The following is a 24,449-nucleotide window of genomic DNA, read 5'->3' on the forward strand; positions in this document are numbered from 1 at the left end:
CTTCAGTACCACAAGAGTGTCCACGGTTATGTTGTTGGACTCCTGCTGCCATTTCGTGCGAGGTTGCAAGGAAGTAAGGTGTTCCAGACTCCAACGTTTCCAGAATCCTTGAACCTTGGCTTACAGTTGTCTCCAACGCTGCAGTCTATTAATGTTGACGTCTAACAAGGACGGCTCCGGCACCGACATGTGAAGTTGACCTGTAAGAAAATGAGCGGGGGAAAGGGGATCCAAGCTGTGATCGCTGGGCGCGCACAGTGGGCGAGAGTTGAGTAAACCTTCAATCTGAGTTAAAATTGTTGAATATTCCTCGAATGTCAATGCACTGCTACCAATTACTCGGCGAAGGTGGAGTTTGTTAGATCTTACGCCTGTCTCCCAAAGACCTCCAAAATGCGGGGCAGACGGCGGAATAAAGTTCCAGTTGATTTCCTGACTCGTCAGAAAATTAGCAATTTCCTCGTCCTGACTTTGAGATTCAGCTATCCGTTGCATCTCCGTTAGTTCCTTTCTGGCTCCATGGAATGTTGTGCCATTGTCTGAGTACAAATCGGATATGGGGCCATGTCGAAACCAAAACCGTTTGAAGGCGGCGATAAATGCAGGAGTCGTCAAATCACTGACGAGCTCGATATGAATTGCTTTGGTGGACAGACAAACAAAGATGGCAAACAAAGCTTTGCCAAACTTCGGTGTCCGACCTGCTGATGTCTTGATGGTAACTGGTCCAGCGTAATCCAATCCAGAATGTAGAAAAATACTATTGCCTCAACGTGTGGAACATAAAATCGACTCCAGCGTGTAACGATGTGACGTGCTGGTGTCTAGCTAATAAAACAGCGACTGGTGATTCCTTTGGAAGAAGTATGTGATGTTTTACATCATAGGTTGCCATCGAATTTCCAATTCGTCCTCCTACGCGCAGAATTCCTTGGTCGTCAACAAATGGAGTGTAGTGAATCAACTTGGATTTTGGAGAAAGGGCTTGTCCAGTTCTCAGCTGTTTGTACTCCACTTGGAAGAACTCCATCTGGACATGTTTGATTACCCTAGAGCGGGCATATTCAAGCTCCCATGACGATAAAAACGATGACAGGCGGTCCTTGCAACGAGGTCGATGTACAAAACGAAAGCAATAGCTAAGTGTCGGCAAGAGATGTGACCAGGAGGAAGCTTTGTTGATCATACAGTTAAGATCATTTCCTTCATTGGAAATGTGTAGATTAACTTGGGGCTTGACCTTTACTTCCATCTGCTCAGCGTCCTCAGTCGACATTGCGAACTTTGTGTTAGCAGGTGGCCAAGTGCGATGTGATTGGGAAAGCCACAGTGGTCCATTCCACCACAGTTATGTTCTACCAGATCCCTTGGTAGAAGTTCGCGTGATGCACGGCATTGTCCTCAGTGCGAATGTGTTGCCAGCAGCTACGTGGGCAAGCTTCCAGAATCCCTGCAGTGCGATTGCCAACCTAAGTGTTCCACGTCCGTGGGGGTGATGAGAGCCAATGCAGTCCAATTTCTGAGTCGGACCAACACGATATACTGGAAATAGCAAGAGTTAGAGCTTGCGGCAATGTGGGCCCCATCGGCGGAGCACAATCCTTTCTCTGATGTTGGACGATGTACACGCCATCGTTTCTGCGGGTGTGCGTATGAACGAAGTATTTCTCAGCGTGCTCACTAGCATCGGTGGTAACGTTACTTGGTTTAACTTGTTCCTTATCCATGATCGATTGAACTAAAGAGTCCAGATCCTCGTGAGCGTGATGTGCTAGTGCGTGGTTGTAAGCATCACTACTGAGATGGTAGCTGCCTGTAACGACCCAACCAAAATTAGTATGAAGTGGAATAAGCCAAACTCTTTGCGTTGTCCAGTGTAAAGGTTCCAAAGCTGATCAGCTCCTAGGTTAGGTTAGGTTAGGTAGAGACGGCCGCCAAGCTCGCTCGGAGCCCAGCACACATAGGCCGGTTTCGGCCCGTTGTGATACCGTTTGGGATCATTCCCTCCCTGCAGATGAGACTTCATGTCAACAGTTGTCCCATCCAGATGCCCTTATAAAGTTGACGATCTTTCTGGGACATAGCGTGGACATCTCCGAGATGTCGTTCAGAAAGGCAGAGCCCAAGTGATGCAGCCTCCTTCTGCTGAGAGCTGGACAGGAACAGAACAGGTGTTCCACTGTTTCCTCCTCGTCCTCGTCTCTGCAGCTGCGGCAGAAATCATTGTATGGGGCACCCAGCCTGTTTGCGTGGGTGCCTACTAGCCAGTGTCCTGTGAGGGAACGTATGACTGCGCTGCACCTTTCCCTGCCTAGTTTGCAGAGCTCTGAGGTGCGCTTCTTATCTATGGTCGGCCATGTTTGCCGAGCTGTGCGACAACGTGGCCCTGTTTGCCACTTGTTGTCTATCAGTAGCGTGTACTGCTCTTTTATGATGAGCTTGCAGGTGGCCATAGGCATACAAATATCCTCCTTATCTTGGAGAAGGGGGGTTGTAGTGCCAGATCTGGCCAGCTCGTCCGATATGCAGTTGCCCTCGATATCCCGGTGACCCAGGACCCATATAAGGCTGATAGCAAATTGCTGAGCCATCTCGTGAAGAGATCTGCGGCACTTCGCCACAGTAGACGAACCTTGCCCAGCTGATTGGTTATTGTCCTTTTCGCTAGGGCAGGCCACCAGACAGTAACTCCGTAGAGTATTATAGGTCTGACTATTGCCAGATATATCCATCGGACTATGCTTGGGTTCATGCCCCACTTTAGGCCGATAGCTTTTTTGCAAGTATAGAGTGCTGTCGTTGCCTTCCTCACTCTATCCTTGACATTCAGGTTCCAGCTAAGCTTTTTGTCAATTACCAACCCTAAGTAACTGGCACTGTCGCTGAAGGAGAGCCTGTATCCGTTTAGTGTTGGGGGGTTGAGGGGCGGGACCTTGTATTTTTTTGTGAATAACACGAGTTCCGTTTTCGAGGGATTTAGTCCCAATCCGCGCGATTCTGTCCATTGGGACAATCGAGCAAGCTTTGCAGTCATTAGTTCGCATAGTGTTTGGGGGTATTTCCCCGCAAAGATAATTGCTACGTCGTTCGCGTATGCCACTACTTTACAGCCCCCCTCTTGCAGGTCGCACAGAATCTTATTGACTGCCATGTTCCACAGAAGAGGAGACAGAACTCCCCCTTGCGGGGTTCCTCCATCGATGATGTCACCGTCCTGCGTATGAGCAATTGATCAATGAGCATCACCAAGTGACGGTCCACCCCCAGGTCGGTCAGGGCTTCTGTAATGGCGCCCGGTGTGACGTTATTGAAGGCTCCCTCGATATCGAGAAAAGCTATTAGTGAGTATTCTTTGAGATGCAGGGATTTTTCTACACTCGAGATCACTTCGTGAAGTGCCGTTTCTGTGGATTTTCCTTTCTGGTAGGCATGCTGCGCACTTGAGTACAGCTGGGGACTTATGGTAGTACGTAATTGTAGCCCGATAAGTCTCTCAAAGGTTTTGAGTAGGAAAGACGATAAACTGATTGGTCTAAAGTCTTTTGGGGTTGAGTGTGAGTCTTTGCCTGCTTTAGGGATGAAAACTATCCTAGCCTTAAGCCACGCTTGCGGTATTGTACATACCGCCAGTATCTTCCTGAAGATACTATGTAGCCAGTTGATGGCCGTCTCCCCGGCCCTCTGAAGCTGGGCCGGGATTACCTGGTCCGGGCCTGGCGATTTAAACGGGTTGAAGCTGTTTACTGCCCAACTTATGTTCCGTTTTGTAAGGATATGGTCCATCGATACTACCGATCCCTCTCTTGGGAGGTATGACGGCTCGGTGGATGTGCATCCGGGGAAGTGCGTGTCGAGCAAAATGTGCAGGGACTCCTCACTAGAGTTGGTCCACGTGCCATCATTCTTTTTGAGGTACCCTACCGAGGGGGTGGTTTTTGAGAGAACTTTCCGGAGTCTTGCGGCCTCCGAGGTTTCCTCGATTTCGGAGCAAAATTTTTGCAGGAGGCTCTTTTAGCCTTCCTCGTTTCCTTTTTGTATAGTGCTAGACTGGTTTTATAGTCCGCCCAGTGAGTATCCTCCTTAGTTCTTGTGGCTCTGTTGAATAGAGTCCTGCAAGTTCTACGAAGGGTGTCTAGTTGCTTGGACCACCAGGGGGTTTTCTTTTTTCCCCTTGGTCTGGTAGAAGGACATGCTGCCTTGAAGGCTTTGTTGCACGCATCCGTAAACCTGTACACAAGACGGTTTAGGTTGTCTTCAGTGTTCGGGCAGTTAGGGGCGTTAGGAGGGAGTAGCTCCTCCAGCGTTGTGCTATATTTTTCCCAGTTGGCTTTTCTGGGGTTGATATAGTCGGTTGGTTTAGGAATATCGAAGGATAATATCGTCTCGATATACCTGTGGTCCGAGAAGGAGTGGTCTCCTAGGACTCTCCAGCTCTTGATTGTGTCCAGCAGTTTGCTTGACACTAGCGTGAGGTCAATGACCTCCTGCCGATTTTTAATTATAAATGTGGGGTCATTACCCCGATTGCATATGAATAAATTTGAGTTCAGGATGAAGCTGAACAGTGACTCACCCCTTACATTCGTGTCCGTACTCCCCCATTGGGTGTGGTGGGCGTTGGCATCGCAACCTATAAGTAGGTCTTTGTCCGTCCTTTCGCTGTCGCTGGCTATTTTGCGAACAAGCTCGTTCGGAGGATCATCCTCCTCGTGGGCCATATAGGATGCCACCAGCCTGAGATGATGACCTCTTAGTTCTAGGCTTGCCGCCGTGTTATCTCCATCGCTATAATTGTGGAGCAGAAAGATATTTAGCTGCTTTCTAGCAAGTATGCAGGTACGGATTTTACCTTCATTTTGGGATACAATGATCTTGTATTCCCTCGTCCCCAATCCACAGACCTTGCCTCCTACCACCCAAGGCTCCTGGATCAGGACTACGTCGGCTCCGCTTGCGTCTAGGCGGAGTATGAGAGCAGCCGATGCTGCTTTACAGTGGTGGAGATTTATTTGAAGGATCCTTAGGACCATCTTCAAGATTCTCCACCACCGTGATGTCCGCGTCCGAGACATCTGAGACTCTCTCGGCACATTGACTCGAAGTCGAGCATCAGTTCTGTGTCTGAGGAGAAGCCTTCCTGGTCTGGCTCCAGCTCGTCGTCAGGCGCTTCGATCTCCGCAACGACATCCTGCACGTCTGGGTTGACGACAGGAAGCGCCGCGGCCGCCGCGTCCGATTTGTACACCTTGATGGTGACCGAGCTGAAGCCGAAGTTGAGCTCTCCTTTTGCTGCCTCTATCGGGGCCAGCGACTCTTTATTGAGAACGAGAACTGCCTGGTTAGTCGGCCCTTGTGTCGTCTCAACTTTGGCTACCTTCCAATCGGAGGTTGGTAGTCCTGGGTTGCACCTCTGCAACATCTTGAGGATGCGTTCTGGCTCCTTAAAGGTAGCCGGCACCCAAATTCTGGCCCTCGGTCTGCTGGGCACCTCGCTCCAGTCGACTGCGACGAGTTTCGCCCCAGCATAAACCTCGCCGACCTGCGCTACCGCCGCTTTGTACAGCTTCACAGAGCGCTCGTCTTCGCAGGCAATTATCTTTACGTTGCCCTGGAACCACCCCATGTCCTTGCAGACTGGCGGAGGTCCAGGGTCTTTGTCGAGGAGTTCGAAGCAGCGGTCGGCCAATGCCGCTTCCACCCACTTCCACTGACTCCTTGGGATTCTCCCCTCTGAGCTGCCTTTGTCGAGGACACCAATTAGCGTCCTCTCCTTGGCAATCTGCGCAAAGGAGACGTTTGGCAGCACTCTGGAGCGCTTTGCTACCGGTCCCGGTGTCTCCTGCGAGCGCTGCCTCTTGGCTTGGGGAGCCACCTTTTTCTGTTCAAAGGTGAACTCCGGAAGTACGGCCGAAGCCCATTCCACCTTCTTCAGCCATTCGGCTGATGGGCTGGCTTCACTGCTGGCGTGTTGCCGACGGAGTATGTGCCCTGCACTCCTCTTTTCGGCATATGAGTATCGTCTGGCTTGGGCACTTGTCGACGGCAAGTCAACCCCCTCCGCTTTACCAGAAGGTCGGGCAGCCGCAATATTGCTTAGCTTCCCTTCCAAGGTGTCAGCTTCGGGAGTTACCTTGCCACCCACACCGGATTCGGGATGGGACCCCCTCGGGTTCGCACAGGCACCTTCCACCTTGTGGGTATTCCCCACTATAGAGCCGGTTGGGCCAGGCCTTTGGGCCGCTGCCTTCCCGAGCTTGGGATTGCTCCCAGTTGGCATTTGGGGAGCGCCGCACTCATTTGTTTTTTTGTTGGTTTTGTTTTTATTGTTATACATCTTGTTCCCACGAGATGCAGAGAAAGGGAAAGGTCAGCCCGGGCAGAGATCCACGTTGCCCGGGTAAGGAATCATTAGAACAGGGGGCTGCCAAGTCCCTGAGCCCTCCGTTAGAGACTGGGCTATTTTTTATACCGGGCCCCCAGCCAGGCTGACTCTCGGCACGGGTCGAGTAACACACTTAGTCCGGCCCGGTGTGAGGTGGATGTGGGGGTTGGGATATGGGTAGGTATTGTGTATGGATGGGAGTGTGTGAGCTACTTATTAAGGCGGCACCACAAGCGCATCGTCAGTGTTGCTGCTTCGCGAACACCCGCTGGCTGTCCGGGACTGCTTATTTCGGTACTCTCCCGTGAGGGATGCCCGCTTATTCGCAGCTGACCTACCGAGGTAGGCCGTTCGCTATCCGCAACCCGCGACCCGTCCGGTGGCCTCAGCTAGGCCCCCTTTGAGCTACCTCACAAGCTCATCAGACCAGAGATCAGCTCCTAAGATCACGTCGATTTCGCCTGGTTTACCAAATGTTGGGTCCGCTAAGGGTAGATCACGAATCTCTTCCCACATTAGAGTGTTCGACTCGATCCGCTGGGCTGGAATCGAGGAGGTTAAAGTGTTCAGACCTGTGTAAAGTAAAGACCTGTGACCACCACTGAGGCTGAGCTTGTGCGGGAGAGCAGCGTGAATGGTGCGCGACCTCTAGTAACCCCGGCAGGGTTTGCGCCTAGACCAACCACTGGTATATGAGCATGCGTGCGCGGCAATCCGATTTGTTGAATAAATGATTCGGCGACCACCGTTATAGTTGAACCAGTATCCAGCAATATCCTGCAGGTTGTTTCGTTGCCCCAGGAGTCTACTATAGTGGCCAAAATCGTTGGCAATATAGCGTTACCATTGGCACCGAATTCCCTCTCCAATGTATAGTGGCTGACCACGGCAGGATCAGCATCCGCAGCGAACTTGGACGAGCGGGAGGTTGAGTCAGCGGATGTATAGACAGCAGCGGAAACCGGGACATAGCGTATATCCTCTGGATGGACAAGAGTGTGGTGCCTCAACTTACACAGACAGCACGTGTTTCTGTAATTACACTCCTTGACTTGATGAGATCGGCTTAGACAATTGAAGCACAAATTACCATCCCTTGCGAACTTGCGGCGGTCCGCAAAATCCAGAGCCTTGAATTGTGTACACGCATACAGACTGTGTTGCTCGTGACAATATACACAATCACGAGCAGGCGTATTTGGCACGTCAACATGATGAGACATTGCACGACGTTTATTCAGCACCGTGTGTGTATTCTGGAGTAGCTTTGGAACTTGACAAGACTCAAGTGCATCGCAACGGGCGAAGACAAAGCCGAACAGGTCATTTATATTGGACGTTGACATGCAATGACTGCATCTAACAAGAGGCGATGCAATTACTGCACCGTCAAGTGGCCCGTGTGACACCAGCAGAAGGCTGTTACGCGCGGATCCCAGGCAAAACGCAGCCCTCCTCCCGCCCAACCGACCGAGGGGCGCTGCCGCATGACGCGCGGTGCGTAGCCGAACCAAACGCGAGCATGCAAGAAAGATAGATATTAGACTAACCTTCGAGGAAAATTAGCACTAAACTTATTAAGAAATTAAGCATGCAATAAAATACAAAATACAAATACCACTACAATTACTAATTACTAGAAAGGTGTGTAAGGATTAGTAATTTAATAAGAGGAAGAGAATTAGTGGAGGATATAATATGGTAGAGGGAATTATAGTCCGAGCATAAGACCCTAAACGGTTCATGCAAGGAATAATTCGATCTACAAAGTGGAAGGAACAACGGTATAAAGTTTCTAGTCAGTCTAATAGGAATCGTGAAGTTTATGCGGCTCAACAGATCAGGGCTGTCTATGTCACCCCTGATCAAGTTGTGCATAAATATCACACCAAGCATTTTTCTACGGTTAACTAAGGATGGGAGGTTTACTAATAATAGTCTACTAGAGTAAGATGGGAGTCTTACACCCGCATCCCAGTTAAGGCCCCGCAGAGCAAAGAGTAAAAAGTTTTTCTGTACTGATTCTATACGGTCCTGGTGTACTTTGTACTGAGGGCACCATACACAGGAGCCGTATTCTAAGATCGGACGAACAAGCGAGGTATAGAGAGTCTTTGTTATATAGGGGTCGTCAAATTCCTTTGACCACCTCTTTATAAACCCAAGCACGCCCATGGCCTTATTTACCATGGTAGAAATGTGTTCGGAAAACTTTAACTTGGGATCTAACATAACACCCAGATCATCCACCAGGGTAATTCTCTCAAGAGAACCCCCAAATAGGGTGTAGGGAGCCAACAAAGGGTTAGAACGATGAAATGTCATAACTTTGCATTTCGAGGCATTAAGGTGTAACAAGTTTGCACAACACCATGACTGAAAGCTATTGAGATCGGATTGCAAGCGAGAATGAAATGAAATGTCCTTGTACTGGACACAGAGTTTAACATCATCCGCATACATAAGTACTCGAGAGTATGTTATTACTGAAGGCAAGTCATTAATAAAGAGTGTGAAGAGTAAGGGGCCTAGATGGCTGCCCTGTGGTACTCCCGAAGAAACCTTTACTGGTAATGAGAGGGAGTTTTTGAAGAGGACTCTTTGAGACCTAGAACAAAGATAGCTAGAAATCCATCTCAGGAGGTTGGGCGGAAACCCTAAAAGGTCAAGTTTATGTGCTAAAAGGGAATGGTTTACAGAGTCGAATGCTTTACTAAAGTCGGTGTAAATAACATCCGTCTGTAAGTTACCTTGAAAGCCTTTAATAATGAAAGAGGTAAACTCTAACAAGTTCGTGGTGGTTGATCGCCGCCTTATAAATCCATGCTGAGTTGGAGATATAAGTGACTTGCAGAGATGTTGCAAGTGCGGAGTTAAAACCTTCTCAAACAATTTGGGAATAGCGGATAACTTTGCTATACCTCTATAATTTTTATATGGTAGTACGTAATTGTAGCCCGATAAGTCTCTCAAAGGTTTTGAGTAGGAAAGACGATAAACTGATTGGTCTAAAGTCTTTTGGGGTTGAGTGTGAGTCTTTGCCTGCTTTAGGGATGAAAACTATCCTAGCCTTAAGCCACGCTTGCGGTATTGTACATACCGCCAGTATCTTCCTGAAGATACTATGTAGCCAGTTGATGGCCGTCTCCCCGGCCCTCTGAAGCTGGGCCGGGATTACCTGGTCCGGGCCTGGCGATTTAAACGGGTTGAAGCTGTTTACTGCCCAACTTATGTTCCGTTTTGTAAGGATATGGTCCATCGATACTACCGATCCCTCTCTTGGGAGGTATGACGGCTCGGTGGATGTGCATCCGGGGAAGTGCGTGTCGAGCAAAATGTGCAGGGACTCCTCACTAGAGTTGGTCCACGTGCCATCATTCTTTTTGAGGTACCCTACCGAGGGGGTGGTTTTTGAGAGAACTTTCCGGAGTCTTGCGGCCTCCGAGGTTTCCTCGATTTCGGAGCAAAATTTTTGCAGGAGGCTCTTTTAGCCTTCCTCGTTTCCTTTTTGTATAGTGCTAGACTGGTTTTATAGTCCGCCCAGTGAGTATCCTCCTTAGTTCTTGTGGCTCTGTTGAATAGAGTCCTGCAAGTTCTACGAAGGGTGTCTAGTTGCTTGGACCACCAGGGGGTTTTCTTTTTTCCCCTTGGTCTGGTAGAAGGACATGCTGCCTTGAAGGCTTTGTTGCACGCATCCGTAAACCTGTACACAAGACGGTTTAGGTTGTCTTCAGTGTTCGGGCAGTTAGGGGCGTTAGGAGGGAGTAGCTCCTCCAGCGTTGTGCTATATTTTTCCCAGTTGGCTTTTCTGGGGTTGATATAGTCGGTTGGTTTAGGAATATCGAAGGATAATATCGTCTCGATATACCTGTGGTCCGAGAAGGAGTGGTCTCCTAGGACTCTCCAGCTCTTGATTGTGTCCAGCAGTTTGCTTGACACTAGCGTGAGGTCAATGACCTCCTGCCGATTTTTAATTATAAATGTGGGGTCATTACCCCGATTGCATATGAATAAATTTGAGTTCAGGATGAAGCTGAACAGTGACTCACCCCTTACATTCGTGTCCGTACTCCCCCATTGGGTGTGGTGGGCGTTGGCATCGCAACCTATAAGTAGGTCTTTGTCCGTCCTTTCGCTGTCGCTGGCTATTTTGCGAACAAGCTCGTTCGGAGGATCATCCTCCTCGTGGGCCATATAGGATGCCACCAGCCTGAGATGATGACCTCTTAGTTCTAGGCTTGCCGCCGTGTTATCTCCATCGCTATAATTGTGGAGCAGAAAGATATTTAGCTGCTTTCTAGCAAGTATGCAGGTACGGATTTTACCTTCATTTTGGGATACAATGATCTTGTATTCCCTCGTCCCCAATCCACAGACCTTGCCTCCTACCACCCAAGGCTCCTGGATCAGGACTACGTCGGCTCCGCTTGCGTCTAGGCGGAGTATGAGAGCAGCCGATGCTGCTTTACAGTGGTGGAGATTTATTTGAAGGATCCTTAGGACCATCTTCAAGATTCTCCACCACCGTGATGTCCGCGTCCGAGACATCTGAGACTCTCTCGGCACATTGACTCGAAGTCGAGCATCAGTTCTGTGTCTGAGGAGAAGCCTTCCTGGTCTGGCTCCAGCTCGTCGTCAGGCGCTTCGATCTCCGCAACGACATCCTGCACGTCTGGGTTGACGACAGGAAGCGCCGCGGCCGCCGCGTCCGATTTGTACACCTTGATGGTGACCGAGCTGAAGCCGAAGTTGAGCTCTCCTTTTGCTGCCTCTATCGGGGCCAGCGACTCTTTATTGAGAACGAGAACTGCCTGGTTAGTCGGCCCTTGTGTCGTCTCAACTTTGGCTACCTTCCAATCGGAGGTTGGTAGTCCTGGGTTGCACCTCTGCAACATCTTGAGGATGCGTTCTGGCTCCTTAAAGGTAGCCGGCACCCAAATTCTGGCCCTCGGTCTGCTGGGCACCTCGCTCCAGTCGACTGCGACGAGTTTCGCCCCAGCATAAACCTCGCCGACCTGCGCTACCGCCGCTTTGTACAGCTTCACAGAGCGCTCGTCTTCGCAGGCAATTATCTTTACGTTGCCCTGGAACCACCCCATGTCCTTGCAGACTGGCGGAGGTCCAGGGTCTTTGTCGAGGAGTTCGAAGCAGCGGTCGGCCAATGCCGCTTCCACCCACTTCCACTGACTCCTTGGGATTCTCCCCTCTGAGCTGCCTTTGTCGAGGACACCAATTAGCGTCCTCTCCTTGGCAATCTGCGCAAAGGAGACGTTTGGCAGCACTCTGGAGCGCTTTGCTACCGGTCCCGGTGTCTCCTGCGAGCGCTGCCTCTTGGCTTGGGGAGCCACCTTTTTCTGTTCAAAGGTGAACTCCGGAAGTACGGCCGAAGCCCATTCCACCTTCTTCAGCCATTCGGCTGATGGGCTGGCTTCACTGCTGGCGTGTTGCCGACGGAGTATGTGCCCTGCACTCCTCTTTTCGGCATATGAGTATCGTCTGGCTTGGGCACTTGTCGACGGCAAGTCAACCCCCTCCGCTTTACCAGAAGGTCGGGCAGCCGCAATATTGCTTAGCTTCCCTTCCAAGGTGTCAGCTTCGGGAGTTACCTTGCCACCCACACCGGATTCGGGATGGGACCCCCTCGGGTTCGCACAGGCACCTTCCACCTTGTGGGTATTCCCCACTATAGAGCCGGTTGGGCCAGGCCTTTGGGCCGCTGCCTTCCCGAGCTTGGGATTGCTCCCAGTTGGCATTTGGGGAGCGCCGCACTCATTTGTTTTTTTGTTGGTTTTGTTTTTATTGTTATACATCTTGTTCCCACGAGATGCAGAGAAAGGGAAAGGTCAGCCCGGGCAGAGATCCACGTTGCCCGGGTAAGGAATCATTAGAACAGGGGGCTGCCAAGTCCCTGAGCCCTCCGTTAGAGACTGGGCTATTTTTTATACCGGGCCCCCAGCCAGGCTGACTCTCGGCACGGGTCGAGTAACACACTTAGTCCGGCCCGGTGTGAGGTGGATGTGGGGGTTGGGATATGGGTAGGTATTGTGTATGGATGGGAGTGTGTGAGCTACTTATTAAGGCGGCACCACAAGCGCATCGTCAGTGTTGCTGCTTCGCGAACACCCGCTGGCTGTCCGGGACTGCTTATTTCGGTACTCTCCCGTGAGGGATGCCCGCTTATTCGCAGCTGACCTACCGAGGTAGGCCGTTCGCTATCCGCAACCCGCGACCCGTCCGGTGGCCTCAGCTAGGCCCCCTTTGAGCTACCTCACAAGCTCATCAGACCAGAGATCAGCTCCTAAGATCACGTCGATTTCGCCTGGTTTACCAAATGTTGGGTCCGCTAAGGGTAGATCACGAATCTCTTCCCACATTAGAGTGTTCGACTCGATCCGCTGGGCTGGAATCGAGGAGGTTAAAGTGTTCAGACCTGTGTAAAGTAAAGACCTGTGACCACCACTGAGGCTGAGCTTGTGCGGGAGAGCAGCGTGAATGGTGCGCGACCTCTAGTAACCCCGGCAGGGTTTGCGCCTAGACCAACCACTGGTATATGAGCATGCGTGCGCGGCAATCCGATTTGTTGAATAAATGATTCGGCGACCACCGTTATAGTTGAACCAGTATCCAGCAATATCCTGCAGGTTGTTTCGTTGCCCCAGGAGTCTACTATAGTGGCCAAAATCGTTGGCAATATAGCGTTACCATTGGCACCGAATTCCCTCTCCAATGTATAGTGGCTGACCACGGCAGGATCAGCATCCGCAGCGAACTTGGACGAGCGGGAGGTTGAGTCAGCGGATGTATAGACAGCAGCGGAAACCGGGACATAGCGTATATCCTCTGGATGGACAAGAGTGTGGTGCCTCAACTTACACAGACAGCACGTGTTTCTGTAATTACACTCCTTGACTTGATGAGATCGGCTTAGACAATTGAAGCACAAATTACCATCCCTTGCGAACTTGCGGCGGTCCGCAAAATCCAGAGCCTTGAATTGTGTACACGCATACAGACTGTGTTGCTCGTGACAATATACACAATCACGAGCAGGCGTATTTGGCACGTCAACATGATGAGACATTGCACGACGTTTATTCAGCACCGTGTGTGTATTCTGGAGTAGCTTTGGAACTTGACAAGACTCAAGTGCATCGCAACGGGCGAAGACAAAGCCGAACAGGTCATTTATATTGGACGTTGACATGCAATGACTGCATCTAACAAGAGGCGATGCAATTACTGCACCGTCAAGTGGCCCGTGTGACACCAGCAGAAGGCTGTTACGCGCGGATCCCAGGCAAAACGCAGCCCTCCTCCCGCCCAACCGACCGAGGGGCGCTGCCGCATGACGCGCGGTGCGTAGCCGAACCAAACGCGAGCATGCAAGACAGATAGATATTAGACTAACCTTCGAGGAAAATTAGCACTAAACTTATTAAGAAATTAAGCATGCAATAAAATACAAAATACAAATACCACTACAATTACTAATTACTAGAAAGGTGTGTAAGGATTAGTAATTTAATAAGAGGAAGAGAATTAGTGGAGGATATAATATGGTAGAGGGAATTATAGTCCGAGCATAAGACCCTAAACGGTTCATGCAAGGAATAATTCGATCTACAAAGTGGAAGGAACAACGGTATAAAGTTTCTAGTCAGTCTAATAGGAATCGTGAAGTTTATGCGGCTCAACAGATCAGGGCTGTCTATGTCACCCCTGATCAAGTTGTGCATAAATATCACACCAAGCATTTTTCTACGGTTAACTAAGGATGGGAGGTTTACTAATAATAGTCTACTAGAGTAAGATGGGAGTCTTACACCCGCATCCCAGTTAAGGCCCCGCAGAGCAAAGAGTAAAAAGTTTTTCTGTACTGATTCTATACGGTCCTGGTGTACTTTGTACTGAGGGCACCATACACAGGAGCCGTATTCTAAGATCGGACGAACAAGCGAGGTATAGAGAGTCTTTGTTATATAGGGGTCGTCAAATTCCTTTGACCACCTCTTTATAAACCCAAGCACGCCCATGGCCTTATTTACCATGGTAGAAATGTGTTCGGAAAACTTTAACTTGGGATCTAACATAACACCCAGATCATCCACCAGGGTAATTCTCTCAAGAGAACCCCCAAATAGGGTGTAGGGAGCCAACAAAGGGTTAGAACGATGAAATGTCATAACTTTGCATTTCGAGGCATTAAGGTGTAACAAGTTTGCACAACACCATGACTGAAAGCTATTGAGATCGGATTGCAAGCGAGAATGAAATGAAATGTCCTTGTACTGGACACAGAGTTTAACATCATCCGCATACATAAGTACTCGAGAGTATGTTATTACTGAAGGCAAGTCATTAATAAAGAGTGTGAAGAGTAAGGGGCCTAGATGGCTGCCCTGTGGTACTCCCGAAGAAACCTTTACTGGTAATGAGAGGGAGTTTTTGAAGAGGACTCTTTGAGACCTAGAACAAAGATAGCTAGAAATCCATCTCAGGAGGTTGGGCGGAAACCCTAAAAGGTCAAGTTTATGTGCTAAAAGGGAATGGTTTACAGAGTCGAATGCTTTACTAAAGTCGGTGTAAATAACATCCGTCTGTAAGTTACCTTGAAAGCCTTTAATAATGAAAGAGGTAAACTCTAACAAGTTCGTGGTGGTTGATCGCCGCCTTATAAATCCATGCTGAGTTGGAGATATAAGTGACTTGCAGAGATGTTGCAAGTGCGGAGTTAAAACCTTCTCAAACAATTTGGGAATAGCGGATAACTTTGCTATACCTCTATAATTTTTTACATCAGACTTACTACCTTTTTTATGGAGAGGAATTATAAACGATTCCTTCCAGATTGGGGGGAAGCAAGATGAATCAATGGACATGGTGAATAGTTTAAGCAATGGTCCACACAGAGCCTCGGCGCAGTACCTGAGTACACAACCTGGAACCCCGTCTGGACCCGGTGAAAACACCGGCTTAACTAGTCGAAGATCTTGAAGTAGGGAATACTCATTTAACAAGGGACTGAAAATGCCGTTCGACCTCGGTAATCCGTATGGGTACGGTTGACCAGAGTAGCGTTCCTCAGAATAGGTAGTTTGGAAAAACTGGGCAAAAAGATCGGCAATTGCCTGATCATTATTTGCCGACGTATTACAAAATGATAGCGAGGATGGGCGTGCGGACGTTCTACGCTTACTGTTTACGAAGCAGTAAAACTGTTTAGGGTCCTGAGAAAAACGTATCCTGCAACGAGATAGGTAGTTCTTATAGCATTGAGCATTAAGAACTGAAAAGTTTGACCGAGCTATTACATAACGAGAGTGAGAAGTAGGAGAACCCACTTCTTGAAATTTTTTATAAAGTCTTGATTTTAAGTTTTTTAGACTGGATAACTCTTTGGTAAACCAATTGGGTTTTCCAGATCTAATCGGACAAGAAAGCGGGACACAAGAATCAAAAAATGTGCCAAGAGCATTGTAAAAAATGTTTGTGGCTTTTGTGACATCAGTGCACAAGTACAAAGCGGACCAATCAAAATCCCTAATTAGGTTATTAAGCTTCGCAAACTCGGCTTTACGAAAGCAGCGGACACGTTCAGGTAGTCTACTCGACCGATCCAATACAGTTGGTCCTATGTCTAGCGACACCTCGAAAGTAGGGTGGTAGGCGTCTTCAGGTATAGTGAGCGGAAGGGCTCGGGTTAACAACACTATGGTCGGATCCGATACAAAGCATAGATCAAGCAATCGACCCAAGGAATTTTTCACATGATTGACTTGAGACAAGGACAGGTCAAGCAAGCCGTCAACAAAGTCATGTCGTGACATGGGCACTAGGATACTAGACTCGTTTACCGAAGACCAAACAGTTCCTGGCAAGTTGAAGTCACCAAGAACTATCATACGATCTTTATCAGATAGCGAGGAAGCAACAGCGGTTAAAGCGGACAAGTGCTGCTCATAAATTGAAATATCCGAAGAAGGTGGGATATACGAGCAAGTAATGAATATAGCGAAAGCGGGAAGAATCAGTTTTACACACAGGAATTCCAGTTCCTGTTGAACTTGGACTGTGAAGTGTTCTGACGTGAAGTAAGAGTCCACTGCAATTAGAACCCCTCCTGCACGTCGAGACGAACGGTCCTTTCTAAAAGTTGTGTACCGACCTGCCAAAACCTCGGAACTAAGAATGTCCGGCTTTAACCAGGTTTCAGTAAACACAATAACGTGGGAAGCAAATGCAACACTATCCCGGAAAAGAATGCTGAGCTTACTACGCAAGCCTCTTACATTCTGATAGGTTACTAAAAGAGAAGTTAGTTTTTTGCAAAGGTTGGAGCAAGACGGGAAGTTGAGGAAGAGGAAGTTGAGGTTGAGGGTGGCACGCTGGAAAGATTTGGAAGCGATATGGGGGGCCTATTCTTCTTCTTAGCCTTAAACTCCTTCACCACCAAATGCTCCGGCCAAAATTTGGTGGAGCAAATGGTGTCAAATTGAGTTGGGGAGATGCTTATCTTAAACGACGCTATCTCCCTGGCATAAGAGAAGTTAAATTTCTCCACCTTTAAACCCACGGCTTTTATTTTGCTTTGAATGAAAGCAGTTACATCATTAGATGTGAGGTCAGGGGCCAGCCGTGAAACAAAAACTTGTCGTTTTGGTGGGACTCCCACCAGTGGTTTAGTCACCGCAGGTCTAGTACCTGTGGTGGCAATATCCGGAGGTCCGGAACGTCTATTTACTGGTGGGATCGGGATAGACGGGACAACTAGTGAACTTGCGGACACCACGGACACGGACGCAGCAGACGTACTTGGCTGCACATTCTCCGAGGCGATGAATTCGGCTACCGAATCTGCATCGCCAGCAGCTTTCGTTGCCTTTGGAGTGGCAAACGAGATCAACTGCTGTACACTTGGAGTGGTCGGAGTCAATTTTTCGGCGGCGCACGGCTGACGGCTGATAGTCACATTTTCCTTGCACGATTCACTGGAGGTGGCCCAAGCTTCCTTGCATTCAGGGTCTAGCTTTGAGAGCAAGATATGGATCAGCCACACATCGCGGCTGTCGCAGCGCAGCGCATGTAGGCCACGTATACTTTCGTCGGCGGTGTCGACTATTTTACGCAACTCGGCAATGTTTGAACCCTTTGCGGTTGACAACCAAAGAAAGTTTTGAATGAACGAACGACAATCAGTGACTTTTTGTTATAGCGATAATTGGCATCCGATATGGGAATATGTTTTATCAGAGACAACGCTTCACCATCCAGATAGGATTTCAAATAATGAAACTTTTGGCACTTGGACAGACTACTCTTCTTGTCGACTGAGCCTAAGAACAAGTCACTAAACTGACACCAATCCTCATATCTGCCCGAAAACGTTCGAATGCGTATTTTCTCGAACTGCAGCTCTGTGGTTCCCGATGAGTCCCGAATCCTCTCCAGAAGTTGAGTTTGTCCCTCAAATAAGCGTTCCACAGTGTTCGATAGCAGTAGATTTGAGTTGTCGTGCTCATTATCGTATGGCTTCAGTGAAAATACTATGCGCACTAAAGAACCGTTTCTCATATTCGGGGATATCCAAATCTGGATCCACGTATTCATCTTCATCATCATATTGGACCAGCTCTTCAGAGAGCTCCATAAAGCGGTTGAAAGTTGCCACCAGTCGGTCCAACTTGTGCTCTAAAGTTTGCACAGAAGTACATGACTGTACAAACTCTTGAGCCTCCGTAGCCACGCGAGTTAGTTGGGATTTGCAGGCACCACGTTGCTGAATTAGACGATGCACTAGAGCCTTCATGGCGAACAGCGGTCAACGATATCACTCAATATGTATATAAAATAAACTCAAACGCGGAAATCCGGCGTATAATCTTTTAATATGATGCGGCGGTATGAACTATGCGTGCGGTTAGTTTTATCTAAAGATTTCGACTAACTTCCACGGTCTTCGACGGTCCAATGCAAAACGGTACACATCGTACACATCAGCTGCGGGCTTTAGCTATACGTGTGAGAACATTACAGCTATGTTTTGGACACAACACAGCTATGCGCGTAAAAATAGTTACCTAAGCGGTGTAATACACTCATGAGCGTATGAATAGGGCAGTTCTAATATACATGAACATTGAACTACAAAACTACGAGGCGCATTTCTCACCAATAATATTCCTATTTTTGTGAAAACCAGATAATTTTTTTCTTTAATTAATTAATAATTGATATAGATATTTCTAATCATTTTGTCAAAAAAGAAGCTAACATAAAAACTAGCCAGACTAGGAGTGGCGGCACACGTGCACAGAATATATAATATATTCCCGCACTCCGTTTATTCATGTTGATGTCTCATGTTCATTTCCGTGCAGAAATTGTATTTTGTTCATTAAATATTCATCAGCAGTACACATATGCCTACCAGAGAACTGCAAAAATGAATTATACCCGATACTCAAAAAGAGTATAGGGGTACCCATACGGTTTACCGAGGTCGAACGGCATTTTCAGTCCCTTGTTAAATAAGCGCTGTCTTCTTCATGATCTCCAACTAGTTAAGTCGGTATATTCACCGGGTCCAGACGGGGTTCCAGGCTGTGCACTCAGTTACTGCGCCGAAGCTATGTGTGGACCCTTGCTTAAAGGGTTTCCCGAAATCTAGAAGGAATCGTTTATAATTCCTCTCCATAAAAAGAGTAGCGAAAAGTAGTAGTAGTAAAGGATTCGACTCTGTAAACCATTCCCTGTTTTAGGATTTCCGCCCTCCAGAGATGGATTTCCTGCTGCCTAAGGCTTCGCACAAATTCTTTAACGCCGCAGTCTGCAATTGAAGAGGCTTATTAAGACCCAATAATCATGTAGTGAAGCTTTGAGAGAAATAATTGGTCACATACCGTAAGGTTGTGTTTGCGTTGGATCCCAAACAATTCAAAAATCGAACAAAAAGAGTCTCGTGTCGATTGGTTTAAGAAAATGATCAAAGAATACGACGAATCAACATAAGCGAAGAATCATGGATATACAAATTTGAGTCCGAAACAAATTTGTATCGACGACGGTATGCGTGTTTTTTAATGTTTAATGTCTAGAGTTCAACTATAGACAGTTAAACTGTGTAAAAATAGGAACGTACAAATCATAAAAATTATCTGCTACTGGAAAATTCGGTAACACAATACAAGGCAAAAGAAAGTTAACTTAAATTATTTATTAAAGAAGATTTTACTTCGAAAGCACAAGTATCAAAGGTAAAAAGATGGACAAATTTATTGTAGTCGCGGCAAAGGCTACGTAAAGATTCATGGTCAGAGTAGTTCGAAGGACAGGAAGACGCAGAGGATAGTAATACCTAGTCGGGTGGGATGGGACAGCAATATTGATAAGGCTAATGAGGGCCGAGGATTCAACGTCGCCTAGGAGAAGTTTGTGGAGAAATAGAATTCCATGACAAGTCCTACGGCTTTCAAGAGAGTGCAAGTTAATGAGACGCAGCTGACTCCCAAGTAAGTCCTCGCAGGGCATAGATAAGGAATTGTTTTTGAACGGACTCGAGCATATCTTGATATTTTTGGTAATGGGGAGACCAGATACAGGAGCCATATTCCAAGATAGGCCGTACAAGAGAAACGTAAAGTAGTTTAGTGGTATAGGGGTCAGAAAATTATTTCGACCATCTTTTGATAAAGCCAAGGAATCCTTTGGCTTTATTTGAAATAGCGGATATATGAGAACTTAAACATAAGTTAGGTACGAAGATAATGCCTAAGTCATTAACTTTGTACAGGCGTTAAAAGGAAATGTTGTTAATTGTGAAGTCAAAAAGGTAAGGCTTGTTGGAAGGTCATTTGGAAATGTTAAGAGGAAGAGATCCGATTGAAGAAATACGGGGGCACAGGATCGCTATAGGAAAAAAAGCTTGACATCATCAGCACTCATAAGGACTCGTTAATTAGTTAAAGCTTGGGGAAGATCATAGAAAAATAGGTTAAGGGCCCGAGATGGCTACCTTGTGGCACACCCAAGAGATAAAAACTGGTTTAGAAAGAGAAAATAGGTCGATCGCAAAGGTACGCATTAGTCCAAAGAAGAAGTTTAGTCGGAAATCCTAATAGAGATAGTTTTTGGATGAGGAGATTGTGGTTAACTGAATCGAAAGCTTTACTAAAATCAGTATTGACTACGTCAGTTTGACATTGCTTTGCAAATCCGGCAGTTACATAGGAGGAAAATTTAAGGAGGTTAGACGAAATTGAGCGACGTTTTACAAATCCGGGCTGTGATTCTGATAACATGGAACTACAAAAGTGGAGCTGAGAAGTTATACTTTTTTCGAAGAGTTTAGGAATGGCAGGTAAATTGGAGATACAACGGTAGTTTGAGACGTCTGATTTATAACCCTTTTTATGAATAGGAATTATGTAAGATTTTTTAAAGACGGTGGAAAAATAACCAAGCTCGAGAGAGAGGTTGAATAGTTTTAAGAGAGGCACGCCAAGAGAATCCGTGCAAAGTTTAAGCACGGCACTGGAAACCAAATCAGGACCAGTGGAGAAATAAAATTTACACGATTTGAAATTAGTTAAACGGCCATCATAATCAATAAAGGGGGGATGGATATAACTAGAACTGTTTAAAGGTATAGGATATGAGTGCGCGGCTGGATAGTCGTTAGGTGAATCGAGAATTGAATGCATGTTACTAGAAGGAGCAGGGTAGAAAAGTTGAAAAAAAAGTTTTAAAGCGAGCCAAATAGCAGTCTACGTATCTGGTATACCTTAATACCTTTATATCGTACATTCATTCCAAATCTAGTCCAAAACACTTTGCAGAATCAGGATTCATTTGAATTACTTTGTCGGGTCAAGCAGCGTAAATATTGTAAATTATTGCTAGTGGTGCGGCCCAAAGGAAATGCATTTTGTTGTTGGTTGTCATTTGCAATGCCAACTGTAAAGATTATTTTGTTACCGCATATAACATTGTTATATATTTCTATACCGAGCATCTCTAACGCTCTCGTTGTATCCTACGCTCTCGCGTCTAAGCTTGCTGCATAGGGCACGGCAATCGTCGCAGCTATTAGATTAACATCCTCGCATCAATATGTACATAAATATATATGTACATCAATATGCATATGTAAGTTGGCTTACATATGCAAATAAATTGTGAATTATATACAAACTTTCCGCTTTTATTAAATTCAAAACTCGCAACAGTTATTAAAAACGCTTAATAGCGTCACGTACTTATTCTTTAATATTTGCGACTATAGTTTCTGCATTCAAAGCATGCAAGACTATGAAGACAACAATCTTTTATAACACTATGCAACACCACATTGAATTTGAAAGCTTAATATTTTCCAGACATAAGTTTGCAAGCTTGCAGCTTAAGCTGCAAAGTATTCGGGTAGGATATATACCTGCATTTATCAGCTTTTCAGAATTGCTAAGTTCGATATAAGCAGGCGTAGGATACAAAACTTAATATGAAAAAAGAAGCACTACCTCTAAAAAAACAAATGCAAAAAAATACCAGATAATGCAAATTAACTTAAAAATTTTTAATAATTATTAAGTTTATTCATTAAATTTTAGAAAAGCTAGTGAAAAATCTTACTAGCCTAATATTTGTTCAATCATTTTTTAAATATTTCATCAACAGATTTGCTACCGATTTCATCGATGTGCGTGAGAAAGAGGCTCACCGTGAAACTCGCGGCGTTCGTAAAAGGACTCGCGAAATTACCTTGAAGACTTTAATGCAGGCTGACGATATAAAAACATTTGGGACATCCGAATTGGAAACAACAAACGCAACGTTCTTGATTAACGCAAAAAATGACACTATCGATAATTCGTCAAAAGAACTCAGAAAAAAGTCGAGTGCTAACAATAATTATTTACGTAAAGACCTTGTGGTAACAGCAACTCCATTAAAACTTCAAAGAAAGGAGAATAGTGGACCAGGCTTACCAGATGATCTATTCGAGCTTCAGCAACGTATTACCAAAGAAATACTCAATTCAAAATTGGAGGGAAGGGAAATGATGGTATTGCAGGTAAGAATACCTCCTGCAATTTGTAAACAAATAAAGTTATATTTACGACCTTGTCAATAGATTAAATATGTCTGTAAACATGTTTATGGGTAAGAGGTCGGTAATCGCACAAAAGTTTTAGCAAGAAAGGCGAGATTCCTGTGAGTAAATATTTTCGATTCTTTAAAAGCCAGCTAACTGGTTAGACTTTTAAATTTTAAAACTTACAAAGATGGGAATATTTTGGACTAATTTAGCTTTCTTGGTTTTAGCTATTCTTTAAACTGGACAACAGCAGATAAGAATCTGTATAATCAAATTTTACGCACACGCGAAATTTTGAGATATATGTACGTTTTATAGTGAGATCTAACAGAAGTTCGGATACCAAATTTGGTTACTCTAGCGTTAATAGTCTCTGAGATTTGTGGATACCCCCAGATTTTCGTCCTTTGCTGGGGTGGAAGGGGGTGTTTGAGATGCCAAGCTTTTTTGGCACCTATTTGTTTCAAAAATGAAAAGAGATTTTGGGTTAAGCTTTATAATTCGTATTTAATCTTGGTGGCTTAGCGGAAGCCGATTGCTTGCTATTGCCAGATAAACTTTATTCGTAATTCAGCCATTCTAGTTCCCCCAGGAAGTGGGATTGAAGAATGATTGAATTCGGAGATTAAAAACTTGCAAAATTAAAGAATGAATTGGCTTGCAGCCAAGCGGTTAAAAAGCCAAACTGCAGCTACGGTCAAAAGCTGCAATCGTGATAGCAAGTTTCCGTGGAGGATCACATGCCGTCATTCCACGTTCAACTTAATCATCGCCACTGAGGTTTAACGTTAAAAAAGTCGAGGCGAATTGGTAGCATTCAAATCGATTGATACAGTTTGTGATGAGAACAAAGCTGTAAATTTTGCAACCAAGTTTTTGAAAACAATGTTATGAATGGAAAATTCAGAGAATAAATTTGTTTCATTAAATCCAACACGTGCCATTGAATTCAGAATCGCTAAATTTCCTTTTAGATTGGCATTCAAAATGAATTTCCTTTAGATTGGAATTCAAAATGACACTCAATAGGTTACAAGGCCAAAAGATGTCCGGACTCGACTTTGGAGCAACATTTTTAATTCGTACAATTATAAAAATATGGCATGGCTAAAGATTGATTAAACAAAAAATCTTCGAAATTAATATTGGTAACACTTTTTTCGAGTTCACTTTTTTCCTGAGTTTTTGAAGTAAAAATTTGGAATTTTGAAATTTCAATTTTGCATTTGAAAGCTTAATTTTTCCCAAACGGCAAGCTAAAGCTACAAAGTGTTTGGGTCCAATAAAACCAGATGTAAGATAATTAAGTTATATGAAAAAAAAAGTTACAATATCTGAAGAAAAAACATTTAAAAAATACAAGTTTTTAAATTGTAAAAAAATTGACGTTTTTAAAAATTAAAAAAACCTTGCCGTAGGAATTAAAACCTAATTCATTAAAAAAAATTTGAGGTCTCAAAATCTATCAGAAAATTTTGGTTTGGTTTGTTGAGTGTTGCTGTTACACAGTATTGCTTGAAAACTAAAACTCTGACAGAGTTGTTTGAAACATAGAAAATAAAGAATTTGGTTCGGCGTACTAGCAAAATAGAAGGATCAAGACGATGGTGTTCGGCAACGTATAGTGGGTGAAATGACTAATCTAGCAGGAAAAAAATGCGGAATTTCAAAAAATTTGTTTGGCCGTATCCATTTACAATTTATCAAGTAATTATCGTTTTTTGATTTATTTTAAGTTCAAAAATTCTAAGAGCTACATATATGCTATCGAGCCTAACATATAATGCGTAAGCTAAAGCTGTAAAGAATTGCGATGTGGAAGCCATATATTTTTAGAAAAAAGTGTTTTCTATGTATTGAATAGTATTTTTATTTTTAATTGTGACTTACAAGGTGTTACAAAATATAGCTTCAGAAGAGAGTAATAATCTTGTCCTGCTCTTAATGCCGTTTACAAAAATTTCGTAGAGTAAA

The 24,449-nt window shown here is 45.6% G+C and overlaps 1 protein-coding gene across 8 annotated transcripts in view; it reads left to right on the forward strand.

The window, feature by feature from the left end:
* Wnt5 (Wnt oncogene analog 5) overlaps positions 1–24,449 on the forward strand; it is a 90,352-nt gene that overhangs the window by 25,780 nt on the left and 40,123 nt on the right. For 6 of the 8 annotated variants that reach the window (XM_033379023.1, XM_033379021.1, XM_033379027.1 and 3 more), the window contains one exon: positions 22,055–22,451. The exons of 1 other annotated variant lie outside the window; for it this stretch is intronic. In XM_033379023.1, the coding sequence (XP_033234914.1) occupies positions 22,055–22,451 (397 nt within the window). Of the gene's footprint in view, positions 1–22,054; positions 22,452–22,511; positions 22,592–24,449 lie in introns of all 8 variants that reach the window. One more of the 8 variants, XM_033379028.1, reaches the window with a different exon arrangement.

This window comes from Drosophila pseudoobscura, chromosome 3, assembly GCF_009870125.1.
Source record: "Drosophila pseudoobscura strain MV-25-SWS-2005 chromosome 3, UCI_Dpse_MV25, whole genome shotgun sequence".
Lineage (NCBI taxonomy): Eukaryota > Metazoa > Arthropoda > Insecta > Diptera > Drosophilidae > Drosophila > Drosophila pseudoobscura.